The 15,914-nt window shown below is 36.2% G+C and overlaps 1 protein-coding gene across 1 annotated transcript in view; it reads left to right on the top strand.

Annotated features, from left to right (window-relative positions):
* The window catches only part of LOC113227130 (gastrula zinc finger protein XlCGF7.1-like), a 14,744-nt gene extending 9,009 nt beyond the window's left edge, over positions 1–5,735 (top strand). The window contains exons 4-5 of the mRNA XM_026460008.1: positions 2,688–2,796; positions 5,283–5,735. Of these exons, the coding sequence (XP_026315793.1) occupies positions 2,688–2,796; positions 5,283–5,735 (562 nt within the window). The remainder of the gene's footprint in view (positions 1–2,687; positions 2,797–5,282) is intronic.
* The last annotated feature ends 10,179 nt before the right edge of the window (positions 5,736–15,914 follow it).

Genomic DNA, 15,914 nt, shown 5'->3' with positions numbered 1-15,914 from the left:
CGCACTGGACTTGTTTCTCTACACTATACTCATCACCCAACTTTACTCTATAAGAACGCAATGTTAGGTAATCACAGAACCATTTGTTCAGTGGCTCACCAACCCCACACTCTTCCATTGCATTTAACAAGTTATTTGTTTGTAATGTATCAAACGCTTTTTTAAAATCAAAAAACACTGCAAATATGTTTTTTTTATCACCTAAATTGTTATTATATATATTCTTATCGAGGGTGTTAATTTGGATGCATTACTTTAAGAATAAGTAAAAGCGTAATATAATAATTATGTAATAATATATAAGAATAAGTGTAAATTTGAAGGAAATGTGATGTAAAATCAGCCTGCGAAGTTTGTATAATATAACATCATTTTTTGCATTTCAGTAATTTTGTGCTTTAAGATACGAGTTTGAGAAAGTAAGGCGACGGTATGTAGGATACTAAAAATTTTAACTTAGGCTTTTCAAGGCGAGAGTGAATAGGCATTATTTAAGTGTGCATACTCCATCGTCGACCTCATCGTCATTTGCCATCGGGTAAGATGGAGGACAATGAGCACTTAATTAAAAAAAAAAGAATAATATTGTCTTAAAATAAGTTTGAACAAAAAACAATAACGTAAAATTAAACGCTCTTAAGTTAAATCTAGTAGGAATAGGATGTATGTAGACAGGAAAGTAACTCATTTTAGTTGTATTTAAATATAATAATAATTTAACGTAGATAGAGAATGTCAGTCATTTGATTAAAATTTAACAAATTTTCGCTATACCGATTTTACGCTGGTCAATAGCGACAGACGCGGCGCACGTGTCTAGTGGAGCCTAAAGAATTCTAGTCCAGATGTAATGTTTACGCTAACGTTTCTTTTTTTATTAAGGCTCCATTGTGAATGGAATGGACACAACTTTGTTTAGATTAGAAAACTTTTTATTAAAAAAAAAAATAGACCTCAAAACTTTACTCATCAGCTTTTTTTATTGGAAATTCATCTATTTGCCAAGTTTTATTGGAATCCGTTTACGGAAAGTGCTCGAAACCGGATTCATCCCATAGTTTACCACTCTTAGAGGTGAAATATTTTCTTCAAATTTAATACTAAAGTCCTACTTAGGTCTTTCCAACAAAATATAATCATCAAAATCGGTTCACAAATGCCGTAATGTCGTAACAAAAAAATACAGTCCAATTGAGAACCTCCTACTTTTTTAAAGTCGGATAAAAAAATACTGTATAGATTTTATTTCTACTACTGTGAGTATTTTTATTTATACGTAATATTTAGTTATATATTTATAAAATGAGAATATATATTTAATGGTTAAATTCAGTAATTTTTTGAACTTTTAAATCGTGTTTTCACAATTTTGATTTACGACAGTACCTACTTGATTTCATGTATGTTGTATGTAATCTTTGAGTGGTTACATTTTTTAGTAGTTTTTTTTATATTTAAAAAATATTTCAACAATAAAAAAAACGCAGTTTCTACTGGCTTTCGGTATCATGACCATTTCTTTATAATAATAATATGTTGAGCCTGTATCTGTAATTGAGAACTGATAAGCAGAGGTCGGAATTAGGTAGAGTTATTTACGTACTTACACTGGTTCCATGTTACGAAAGAATAAAGTGGATATGCCTCAAATCCCAAGATTAATTTTGAAGAGATTTATTTAATAAAGAAGGTATTCTCTCTTACCCCATTATAACCACTGCACGCGTGACGCCGACGTTGCCAAACTTACATCAACGATATTGAATGTCCGTAGTTGCAAAATTCCAATAGAAATGTGGCAACGTCGCGCGTGTGCGCACACAACATGGCTTAAGAGAACAAAAGAAAACAATAAAGGAAATGCGGAGCACTCCCCGTTCAACGAAATGTACTAGATTTTGTCTCTTTCTAAGCTTTTAAGCTTTTTATTTAAAAAAATCGGTTGACTCATTCACAGAGCTCATTCTTTACCTCGGTTCGTAGAATGCGCTCGTTTGTTTACTCCTGTGTTTTGTGTGGTGAATTTTGTTTGACCCTGGCTTGTTATTCGGATTCTGGACTTCTACTAATACGACTATTTTGGCACCCATTAACGGACTTTGATTTGAAGATTTGATTTGATTATTATTATTTATGTGTCATATTGATCGCCACACATAAGAAATCCCGGGAAGGTCCATATTAATATCTACATTTCGATGCAAGTACATAAATAACTCTACCTAATTCCGACCTCTGCTGATAAGTAAAGGACTTTAAATCCACATTTTGGATAGGAAATGAAACTACTTTTTCGGATTTAAATAGCGTATATTGTTTTTTTAAACAAACCAACCCTTTACAGGTCCCATGGTCACGGTTGACTGAGGTGGTAGATTCCTAGTTTTAACTATAGCTACAAAACTTATTAATTAATTAAAAATTTCATTTCGTATGTGTAACAATCGCGAAAACCCAAGAACTCGATATCCACATTTTGGACTTTAGTTGTTTTTACAAACATTGCTTTAGAATGCTAAGAATCAAGAAATGGTAAAAGACATTAAGTACCTATCATCGTTTTCTTTATTTAACGCATGTCGTTTGACTTTAAGATTTTTATAATACCTGATTTTCAAAAGGCTGTGTATATTTAAGGTTTTTACTTCTCACCTATAGATATTAAAAGTATTGGTTTGTTTTTGTAGATACAGATCAAGAAAATATTTATTGGAACATCTTCGTGTACATAAACGTAGACATGCTTTTGTCTGCCAATATTGTGGAAAGAACTTTAGAAAAAAATATAATTTAAATGTAAGTATAATTTTCATATTTTATGATGCCAAGTGACGTCACGAATAAGTCGTACCTGGTGGTAAGCGACATGCCTGTCCTTAGAAGATTTGAGGGGCGCTGTCACTGCGACAGTCACTTTGAAATATAAGTTAACAAGTCCCATGTGCCTGTAATATATAAATAACTGCCTCTGTGGACAAACGGCTATCATACTGGCCTGCCACGCAGAGGTCCCAGGATCCGGGATCAGGCCCGAAGAAATATTTATATGGCCTACATTTGTTTCTCTCGTGACTTTGGGTGTAATTTGTGATTGTCTATATGTGTGTCCATGGCACCCGCGACAAAGGGTTTCCCAAGTGCAAGAGCTTTGAGAGTGTGAAAAAAATACTGCGTCTGTCACCATGAAACGTATGTTGACAAGTTCCATGTGCCTATAATTTTACCAGCACCTACCCTTCAAAACCGGAACACAGTAATGCTAACTTACAGTAACGCTTGCCGGTTGAAATAGGTAAGGTGGCATTATTTTCTCCGGACGAACTCTTTCACAAGGAGCTCTACTGCTACTTGTATAGTATTCTAACCGCTTATGGTATTCATCATAACTGGTTAGAAAACTAAACTATACTAGCGGCAAACTGATGGACGGGTTCACCTGATGGATAGGATAACTGCGGTGGCGACCGTAGATTATTTGAGATTATTCAATAGTAAAATATTTGACAAGTTACTACAGGGTACCGTGGATTTTAAACCTTGTACTTTTGTAATGCTGATTGCATTACAAAAGTACAAGGCTTAAAATCCACTTCGCACTAACTTCTTAACTGATTTAATTAAAAACACGTTCAATCAAATAAAACATTTTATATGTAATTTAAATTCTAAAAATCGTCAATTGAATGTATTTAACAAACGAATAGAAAATTCGTAAGATCGGCTGACTCGATCTGTAGCTAGGTAGAGCGGTTGTTCTAGATTGGCATTACAGACGCTGGTTCTAGTGCCCTCAGAATGAAGGAATTTTTCGTTGTGTTCAATCTTTGTATTAATTATAAAAAAACTAGTGGAGATATTTCACAAAACATCATGATAATTAATGTGTAATACATTTTTTTAACGCACACATTCAACATAGCCCCGCAGTAGGCAAACCCTGTGTCGCGGGTGCCACGGACACACACATAGACAACCACAAATTACATCCAAACTCTCGAGAGAAATAAATGTAGGCCATACAAATATTTTTCACGGCCCGGGAATCGAACCTGGGATCTCTGCGTGGCAGTCCGGCATGGTAACCGTTCGGTCACAGAGGCATTTAAAAATTTGTTTTGCACTTACAAAACCGACCTCAAAAATTTGTGGAATTACATCTATTTGCCAAGTTTTATTGAAATTGGTTAAAGGAAAGTGGGTCGGATAAACCGGATTCATCCTCTAATTTGGCACCCTTAGGGCGCATTTATTCGACACGAATTTTACCGCGCTCACCCCGCGCGGTCGCCGAGCGGAGACCGCGTTGCCGCCGCGCAGCGACCGCGTGCGTCTAACTGTCATGGCAAAATACGCTCTATTCATTTTGCTTTTACTTTTTAACTTAAATAAGCATCCCGGGCACGCGGGTGAACCTGGGAGTCTAATCTCGTTCTCCGTCCGACATCCGTCCGAAACAATTACTGTGAAATAATTAATACTCAACCAGATTAAAAGACAATGTTAGGTATGAAGCTTCATTCGCATCATGCGGAGAACGAGAGTACAAGGCCTGGCTTGAGTTTGGTCTACGCGGCGGCCGGTTGTATAATTCAGAGGAATTTAAAGCCTAGTAAATACAATTCAGATTCGCCGTTAATGTACCTACATGAAGGCGTGGTAACTGGGCGGTCGCCCCGCGTCCGCCGCGCGAAAACATTCGCTTCGTGTAACTGGACGCTTAAAGGTGGAAAATTTTTTTCAAATTGCAACGGGACCACTACTGAGGTACCCCCTTTCCAACAAAAAAAATAATAATCGAAATCGGTTCACAAATGTCGTAGTAATCACATAACATATACACAAATACAAAAAAAACAGTCGAATTGAGAAATATATTTTTTTGTATACACTGGCTTTTTTGCACTAAAGCGTAAAAAAATTATGTCGGTAAGACGCAGAATGGGAGCTGGGGAGCCCGAACAGCATACTGAAGATACTAGCCGAGAGACCGGACAGTGCTTTACAAAGGCATTGGGTATCGGCTCTGATAAATCCTCACGCTTAATTATTTTATAATCAATTATTTGTGTGTTTTATATTATTACTAACGAGATTTTATTTGCAGTTTATTTTACACATATGGACTCTTTGTGGTCTGAATAAATAAAATGTGAATTTGAATATTTTATTAAGTCGATTAAAATCAATACTAATGGTAGTTTATTTTTTTAATAAAATTAATTATTCTTCTCAATAGCTATTCTGTTACATTTAAAAGGCTAATAGTACAATTTCTTCCGTAGTTACATATCGAGTGTGTCCACACGGAGTCTAAGTCTCTGGTATGTAACCATTGCAATCGGGTCTTCAAGAATCAGCACACTTTGCAAATGCATCTCAAACGAATGATTCAAGAGAAAATATACATTTGCGATTATTGTTCCAAAGGCTTCCCTACTCTTAAAACGTTAGAGAAACATCTAATATGGCACAGTGATGACCGGCCGTTTGCTTGTTCAATATGTAACAAGGCATATAAAAATAAATCTCAGCTGACGAAACATCAAATGGCTCACACCGGACAACGCTACAAATGCCCTATTTGTAGTAAAGAATTTGTGTCACAAGGATCGTTTAAAAGGCATCAAAGCGTTCACACAGGCGTTCGAAGTGTTAAATGTGTAAATTGTAATCATACATTCCACAGTAAGAAACAAATGATTGCGCATTGTAATCGAAAACATCCCGCATCTTAGAAATATAGTTTTAATTAAATTATATTGAACAGACCATCTTTTTATTTTCAATTTGGATATCTATAATGTTTATTGTTACCTTCATAGCGGCCACTAGACTGGGCCAGTGCCAGTTTTGATATATGTTCTCGGTTAATACTGATCAATAACGCCAACGATTCGGCAGCAGTAAGTTATTTATTTCTGGAAGAACCTCTTCTACTGACTGTTCGGGTGGATTATCCTCCTAAGGCCCAGCAAACTACAATGGAAAAAGCGCTAAATGACCAATGTACATAAAAATGTACTAAATATAATTACTACTTCAGCAAATATGTCTTCAATTTTATATGAAAAACGTGTTTTTCTAGATACAAATAGATTATACATTATTATACACACTGAGCACTTATGTGATCATAAACTATGACGTTATATTAAATTGAAATTATGAAGTTATACACACTAAAGCATTACATTATTAGATAAAATCACACAAAATGTTAATTAAGGGAGAATATCATACATAAAGAAAAAAGGATTTATGGTAGAGTAAGTATATCAAGATGTCGACATTTAAAATTTAAAGTCAACTCTTTGTCGCTTGGTCAGCGTCAAAAATGTCACGCTTTATGTTGTCTTGACTGTATTGAATAATGTAATTATAAACAAAAAAAAAAATTTTGAAATTATAGCTTTTGTGTATTGTTGCTTATAAGTTCATACCTATTTAAAATACCTATTTAAATTCGGACAATCTGACATATATTTACATTTAGGACCAACATCGGAAATATAGTTCAATCGACGATTATTCAAACAATATTTTTGTGTCTATTGTAAAATTGATAATGATTTGTGTTTTAAATCAATACATAAAATCTGTAATAGTAACGTTTCTAAGGGTCGTATTCTAGAACTCTACTCAATGCTCAAGTCAGGATTGCACTGGAAATACGACCCTAATGGCAGTGACTTGAGTATGATTTCGAGTGCTTTAAACCATACTCGTAGTATGGTTTAAAGCACTACACACATAGAGTAGAGTTCTAGAATACGACCCTAAGACCCTGTGCTCACGGCGCATTTTATACGCGCCGATGATTGTATTGTATCGATTCAAACGCGCGCAAAAGTCGCGTTGCAAGCAAGAAGTTTTACACTTACAATTTCGAGTAGGTAGTTACTTCGAATTAACAAACAAAACTAAAATTAAAACTATCTTTTATCAAAATGCGCTACACACACGCGCTACTACAGCGCGTATACGCGCAGATGACTCATTTACGGCGCGTATAAAATACGCTGTGTGCATAGGCTCTAGTATGTAATGCAAACAACAAACAAACCACGTGACGTCACATATATAGGTAAACAAAGAAATGTCATCGTGTTCAATGGTCGCGTATTATCTTGTTTTTTCTCCGTTTAGCCACTTGTTAACTAAAAACTACAAATGTTGGATTGAACACAATACCTAGTTAATCAATAATAGTCAGCTGGGGTAAAGAAACATACTTTTTTTGAGTCAAACCTTTTGAGCTCTAGGAAGAACGGATAGTCTTAACCATCACCGAAAATGTGCAAAGTGTGCTAACTAGGGAATGCAATACCGGGATCTCGAAATACCGGGATCCTGCACCAATTTTGCGGGATTGATCCCGCATGTAAACTGAGCGGGATCCCGCGGCAATTGCGGGATAAGCTATAAGCAGATGAAACGATCGGCATCGATCGGATCGGAATCGAGATATGTCTATGTATATCTTTATATATTATTTATTTTATTTTATTATTTTCTGCAAGAGTTGCTGCTGTGTGGAAGTACTGTTTGAAAGTGGAAATTCACAGTTAGGGAAATGCAGCTTGAGTAAATCGATAATTTAAGCCCTAAGACGTTGCATTAAAGATTTGCATGTGCATTAGCGACGAAGATGGACCAAAGGTTAGCGACAATATATAAAATTTATACCAAGTCAAAAGATTTGGAAGATTTCTTTGTCAACCTCTCTAGGGTCTTAGAGGTAGTTCGGCGAGGACAATAACTATTTTGATATATGTGGGTTAAAAGGCTCATATTTTCAGTTTGCTTATAACGCGTTAATGACGGTTATTCCTGCTGGGGTGGAAGCACAGCGAGCCTTTGTTCGCTGCTAGCTACCTAGTTTGTATGGAACCTTTTAGTTTTATATTTTATCGTTTTTGCGCGGTTACCTACTTCCAAAATTGTGATTGATCTTAATAAACAACTTAGTAATATCCTTTCTTTCTTTGAATTTTAGCCCTTAGCAAACTTGTAGTTTGACGATATGACTTTTTTTCGAAGTCTTTCAGCTATCTGCGGGATCCAGCAAATACCAGGATCCCATGGGATCAGAAACTTGCACTCCCGCAAATACCGGGACTAAGATTATCCTGCGGGATTGCATTCCTTAGTGCTAACGTTTGTTTTCCCCCAAAAGATGGGGTACGACGATGGGGACGGTAATGTACACCTCGTATTCACAAGATTTCGCAACAGTCAAATTTGTTTTTTCCACCTTTTTGATGTGGAGCATCGTAGCGACGTCACATATTCTATTATTTGTTTGTCTGTTTTATCGACTGAGAGACTAGTGCCAAACGCTTTAGACTATGAGTTAAGGCTTCAAGTCCCTGTCCCCCAGTGTTTGGACTGTCGCGTCGTAAGTGCATAATGTCTAGTTTGTTTACCACCAATGACGTCACGCGTTCCAAGTTGACACTAGTTTTTTTTATTACATTTATAGTTTTAGGGATATCAAAAGCTTATAATAATATTTTTCTCTGGGGTATATTATATCTATTATGCTTAATTTGTGCGACTTACTATTGAGGTCAAAACCGTTGGCAGCGTTTAATTTTAACGCATTTGAGGTAGCTGAGTTACCAGTCTCGTATTTCTCTACGGGGTTGGAAAATTTCAACATCCTTATATTTTTCGTTTAGGGATGCTCAAGTTTTGCATACACTGTTATTGGTCCATTTTTTAGGAGTTTCCCTTCGGTCGTCACATTTATGCGAGGGAAAAAGGCCAATCCATCAAAGTCGAAGGCAGAGTCTCGTTAGCATAATGAATTAGTGCCTCTTGACAGGTCGACCGTCTTCACTACGCTTTACCTGACGCACGATTTTCCAACAATACCCCTGCTTTGGATAACAGAAAACATTTTTCAGAATATAACTCAAATATTTTTTTTATGGCGCCACGTGATGGGACGAACTGCGTGCGCCTGGTGGTAAGCGACACACCTGTCGATAGCAGTGGCAGTGCCACTCACAGTTTAAATTGCAAAAATCTGAGGCACTGCTACTTTGCATGTCACCATTAGATAAAAGTTTACAAGTTCCATGTCCTGTAATTTCACCAGCACTTATCCTTCAAAACCGGATCGCAATAATACTCACATAGGGTTGGCAGCGGAAATAGGTGGCAGTACTTCCCTGGATGAACTATTTCACAAGCAGATCTACTACTACTAAATTAAGTACTTTAATCCACAGGTAAGCAGATTACACTTGAAATTGTCACATTGAACTTTACTTCACGTTTAACTGCCTTTGTTACCCAAAGGTTACTACGCTGGACTGCCACGCAGAGGTCCCGGGTTCGATTCCCGAGTCGGGAAATATGTGTATGGCCTACATTTATTCCTCTCGTGAGATTGGATGCAATTTGTGGTTGTATGTGTGTGTGTGTGTGTCAATGGCACCCGCGAAACAGGGTTTCCCTAGTGCGGGGCTATTAGTGTGTGCGTTAAAAAGGCAGCGGTAGGTCGTAAGAACAATGAGCAAGAAATCATTTACAATATTTATTTCACATATACGGTATAATATATGACCATGCAATTTTGTCGTCCAAGTATTTACATAGAAGCTGAAAATGATCGTTAGTGTAAAGTTTTTGTTTCACTATAGTATAAACCTCGTAAATGGGAAAAAACCCTGCATGACGGAGAAAACTCTTCAAAAGACATGAGGACAGCATGGTGAGCCCAATACGTTCTTTCCGTTAGGAACCAGCAGTCAGATATATCTACCTAAAACTAGTTAGTAGATATCAATAATCTATTGACAACATATATTTGAAATGAAAGCAGATATTTCAACTTTGCAAAACTTTCAGCGTGTTACGTGTCAATACTTTAAAATAAGCTTTCCTGTTTCGAAATTATAGAACTTTTGGTATTGGACTAGTCTTTTGCTCATCATTAATATTACTTGATTTTGCACTTTTTACTGTATTTCTCTCCAAGGAATAATACGGGCTACTTAAACATTTTAAAGGTGACACTTCATGTACTTTTCCACGTAATATATTTTATTTTAGTTTTGTTTTTTATAATATCAAGTTGATATACATACAGGTGTCCCAAAACTCAACGATAACCCGAGAACAGGATGTTGCCTAGTTTATAACAACCCTAAAAAAATAATAAAAAACATCGGAGTCATGTTTTTTGTGATATAAGCATTTTAATGAAAAATGTTCGACCTGTAGTTTTTAAGCTACAATTACCAATTTGGTAATTTTGCTGTTCTAATTTTTGTAACGGTAACCTAAATAGCACAGAAAACGCCGTAAATATGACCTTTTCACCAATCGTGTATATCGTCCTAAATTTGTCTGTTGTACAGCTTCCGTGATTCTTTGTCGTAATTCGGCAACGTTTGATATCGGTTTTGCATAAACTTTTTCTTTCAGACAATCCCAGAAAAAAGTGTAGGGGGTTCAAATCTCGAGAACGGGATGTCAGATCAACATCCTGTTCTCAGGTTATCTTTGAGTTTTGGGACATAATATAATAATTGCACAACTAAGGCTAGTTATTCATAAACAGCACGTCATACGCAGTCTAAGTTCTCAATATAGTTCTAGATTACGCACCAATTTTATTGTTGTTTCCATTGCACCGAGAGGGCTATATGCTCATCCCTACATATACGAGGTGGAAAAACGAGTTTCGCATAAAGCAGGTTATAACATCGGCGAGCGTCATAAAACACAATGAGGGCTGGGGGCCGCAGATTCAATAGAATATTGGGTAACCCCCAACGGCGTATAAAGCCTTGCTTCCGCTAGCGAGGGTCAGCTATCCCTCATATTAAATATACAAACATTTTAGATAAGTACATTCGTAAGCTATATAGGCTACTTACCATTACTATCTCTATCGTTAATGCCACTTGGGAGTACACCTTTGCACGGAATTCGGGAATAACATCGGTTGTTTGGCACCCTCGAGCTGGAAGTGGTAGGGAATGTGGGAAGACCCCTAGTGGTTTTAGAGGTGTTCGGCGGAACGGCGCAGTGGAGAATGTCACGGGCCTATTAGGGGTATTCCACAAGAACGTTGTTTAAACGGAATTTCATTAGGTACCTACGTAAATACATAGCGTTCTTATTTGCAGTTAGAAAACATACCAGTTTGTACAGCTTAACCCGAGGCTGAATGTTCCTTATGAAATTTTGTTTTAAACCAAGTTCCTTTGGAATATCTGTAAAGCAAGGTGAAATTTGTAGCAAGAAATTTTGATTGGTTATAGCCCATCATACAATAAATCAATGAATTTAAAGTCTTCAATCTAGAACTTCCTGCATTTGATACCAATAGTAATAAAGAAACTTCGACTGAGTTTGATAATCATGTGGAAAAGAGGTCTAAACTAAAAAACTATATAGGTACGTACGTATAGTTCAAATCATATTTATGGACGAGCCTTTTACCTACCCCACCTGTGAATGGTATTGCTTCTGTTATGGACAGGCGTGACACTTACCACCAGGTGTGTGACTTGTTCGAACCGTCACTTGGTCTAATAAAAAAAACCTACGGTGGGGTCGGGCTCGGCTTGCGGCGCGTGGTCGGATTATGATATTTACGGAGTGTGCTTATGCTCTTCTGTGGCACAGCGTTTAGTACTATGGGAGCTTGATGAGTAGGTTCCGGCTTCGATTTCCGCTTTGGGCCAATTTAGGAAACGAATATTTCTAAGTTGGTTCTGGTCTGCGTATTGGCCTCAGAGTTATCGTTATTCTGGTATTCATAGTACAGGAAATTCCCTAATTTAAGACCAGAAATTTGGTGTGATTGGTTGGTATTTTTTCCTAAATAGGTACTCCTCTTTGTCATTTTCAGTTGGTGTAGCAAATTTTTGTCTGCTGCCAAAAAATGCTTGTATGGCAACCGTACAATATTCGAAAATGGCAAAAAAAATATTTTGACCACAAATTATTATCAAACACTCATAGATCGGTAGTAGTTGAATTAGAACATTTTTTTCTGCTGCCAGGAAAGGCTTGTATGGCAGGCATATTGAAAAATGGCGAATACCCAATGTGGACAACAAATTTTTATGTGGCACTCCTAGAGACCTCAACGTACTAATTTTCAGCCGAATAAAAGCAATTCTGTTTCGGCAACCATTTTTAACGAAAAAACGCTTACCTACATGGTAGCCATATTAAAAAACAGCGAACAGAAAATTTTTACCCCAAATTACAATTAAGGACTCCTAAGTCCCTCCGCATGCCAATTTTCAGCCGGATCGGAGCTAGTTTTTCTTCAGCCGCCATTTTCATATCGCCATTTTGAATTTTTTTTACACAGACAGTTCACCACTGTTACCCTCTATGACATCCCTTCGAGCACCTCCTACTTATCTCTAATAGTCTCCGAGTAGACTTTGAAATTTAAATGGCGGCCATTTTGTTTATTTGAATTACGAACTTTTTTTACTTTTGGCGGAAATTGTTTCGGGTGTATCTAATAAAAGTGCGCAAATATCGTTGATCACTCTTATATATTTTCCACATTCATTTCATTCATTCACTCATTTGCTTTGGAACCACGTACAACGGTATAAACATATCTTTTTTCCACCATATCGGGAAGTAGGTATACGTTGAATTTCTATATTTCAATCACTAAGTCGTAATTTGTAGCTTTATATATATATATATATATGCATACTTCCCGTGTATATATATAGTACGAATAACTGAAAAATTACTTCATTAGATACCTACAAGAAAACGTATCGATCAGTTGGACTACACAGCGCCATTTTAGGCTACCAGTCTTGCCGTCATATTAATTACTAGATTTAATACAAATACAAGGCTTTTAAACACTAAAAATAATTTGTAAAGTACTACAAATTACAACAAATCTATCCTAATGATTATTAAGGCACATGTATACACACCTATTTAACAAAACTCGCTCATTATTTACATCAGGCCGCTCCATGATAAGCACATTTGGAAGCATTAGGTACTACTAGGGATTTTTTTACGTGAGAATACGTGTCCCGAATTTCTATAATACAATGGGTGGGCACCTTTATACAGCTAAAAGTTTAGGATGGCTATAAAACCCTGCGCTAACGATAGGTAAAACGATAATTTCGGCAGTAGTGAAGACGTTTAAAATAATATTTCGGATAGCGGGTAGATTTAGGCATTATACTGAGATATTATGTTGATTAAGAAGGTAGGAATTTCTGTCTAATTCAGTATGAATTATAGTATAAATATTAATTTTTGTGTTTTTCTATGTCATATACAGGGTGTCCTGTACCTATGGGACAAGAAGAGAAAATATTTTAAATATCTATTGCAGATAGGATATACAGCCAGATGCTATAAGCTCAAGAATATGTGGTTTTAGAGCAACCCAGTTATGGTCAGTTACTATAAGCGCGTGAAGAAGTATTCTTAGAGCAACTTGGTTCAGCCATCGTTAGCGCAAGTGTATCCTTAGAGCAACCCAGTCGCCATTGTGCAAACAGATTTAGGTATTATTACAGCAGGAGATGTAGCCTTAGGGCAACCTGGTTACCGCCAGCTACTATTAGTTCAAGAAGATACAATACTAAAGCAACTCGGCTACAGCCAGCTGCCACTGATGCAAGAAGATATATCCTTAGAGCAACTCAGTGGCAGTCGGCTGCCACAAGCGCAAGCATATTATAATAATGTATGTACCTATTAGAATAACGCTTTTGCAGCCAATTACCATTACCGTAACAAGATATATCCTTGAGGCAACCCTAGAATATGTGACCAATTATGAAAGAGCAAAATGTTAACTTTTATATGGTACTTATGCACTATTTGCTTCTACGAAGTAAATAGATAGCTCCTACAACGATCAAAATAATGATTATCAAGAATAATAGGTAAATTAAACTGTTTATACTTTCTTCCGTCATTTATATACATTATTAATGATACAAAGATCGAACAAACATTAGGTAATTGTGATTTGAAGAATATATGCTTGAGGTTACGACCAGGTTCCATAAATGCAAAAACATGTGGAGACTGATTTACGATCTTTTCATCTATAAACAAACAAACAAAAGTGTCCCCAACATACAAGACACAATATTGAAAGTTATTTATGTAGATAATGTAGGAGTCGCATGACTGGAATATAAATAAAATTTGATACAAAATTTAACTTATATTATTGGCTCGTTTTCCAGGGTCTTAAAACTTGTCCTTCGACTAATTTCCACGGGATTTAATTTTAGCACGTCCTTGAAAGTTTTGGGACTTTAGGTATCAACTTATTTATTGGTTCAGTAACCTACTCACCTACTTATGTAAAGAAACTTGGGACTTTTCTAAAAATTGTACCATACTCGTGTGCAAAATTGAAAATAGCTAGCGTAAGATAAAAAGGCATCAACTTAGATGCGTAACAGTAATAAAGGTGTTGCTTTAGCACGCATTTTCGCGACATCTACTCCCCGAAGAGACTATTATTCCTGAGAAGGATTGAACCTCCATCGATCTACCCTTAGATACGAAATGGTAGGGTTGATAGTTTAATGGTTGCTTGGGTGATTTGTTGTTTGTTTATAAAACAGTAATTATCTACTGAACAAGTATGCGAAACTGTTAGTCGGTTTACAACGTTCACAAATATTTGTTTTTCGAAATGTCTGCCAAAAGCACAAATAACGACTTGACCTAAGAATCCAAAAAAAATAAAAATAAAACGTAACAGCGAAGTACTCTCAAACGGCCTATCACCAAGTAACAGCTGTTCCTCGATTTCGAAATATATGTTTGTCAACCCTATAGCACCTTCATATCGGAGAAATGTAACATCAGCAGTTGCGTGAGCAGGCTATCTATTGCCAAAGCAATTTATACCGAGGAGAATTTTGAAACCCGATATCTTGACTCATAGCCTTCTATGATACCTGTTATCTACACGCGATACATTGACTTGACGGCTATAGGTAACACAAAGTGCTTAGTCACACGGGTAATTCTGATTGATGAGGGACAGGTAGGTAGGTGTAATGAAAGGGGAAGCTTTGTGTTTGTTATGTGTTTACATACTTATAAAGCGGTGCGGTAGCAGAGAAATCTTGAAGAAAGGGCAAAGTTTGATTTATAATTATATATTTTTTTGCTTATATAGAGCAAATATCTGTACTAAAACATACCGTAATAACATGTTTCCTAAAATATCTCTTGAAGGTAAACTCCGTTAACTTTAGGAATAAGGGCCGTTACAAGTAATAATATGGAAAAAGGTATCTGGTATCGCACAATTCAGTGTCAGCCTCCTCGTTTACCTTGGTTTGCAGATGGCGACTATGGTAGGAAAATAGTAGTCATCGCACTAAAGATGAGAACCAGACACCGTTTATTACCATTAAACAGTTTTGTTTTCTTAATGAAAAAAAAAAAACAATTCTCCTGCTGCGAGTTATGTGGAGTAGTAAAAGATGCATATTATTTGTTATTGGAATATGTCCGGTACGAACAAAAGAGAACTGGGGGCCTACCACAACCTCTTAAAACAATATTACTTTAACCTTAGATTGACTTTTCGTACCATAACGCGCTTAAAGTAAGCTTATTTGTAATGTTAAAACTATGATGTTTTATTGGCAGCTTTGTGACTATTCATTCACTCAGTTGACGCGACTTTGACATTATAGTAATATTGCTCTTATGTCAAATTTAGCAATCTTAAAATAGTTACACGGATGCAATGGAAACAATACTATTTTCAGTTTTATTGTCTTAATATTGATTTGTAATGGTTAAAAGTTAAGTTGAACTTATTTATTTACGTATATCTCTTCAATATTTTGTTTATTTTTATTTAATAGCATATAGGAAATAATTTCTCCTATAATAAAAATACGCGA

This window comes from Hyposmocoma kahamanoa, unplaced genomic scaffold, assembly GCF_003589595.1.
Source record: "Hyposmocoma kahamanoa isolate Upper Pololo Valley unplaced genomic scaffold, ASM358959v1 202, whole genome shotgun sequence".
Taxonomy (NCBI): domain Eukaryota; kingdom Metazoa; phylum Arthropoda; class Insecta; order Lepidoptera; family Cosmopterigidae; genus Hyposmocoma; species Hyposmocoma kahamanoa.
Note: the sequence above shows the minus strand (reverse complement) of the source record. Positions and strands in the feature narration are given on the sequence as shown.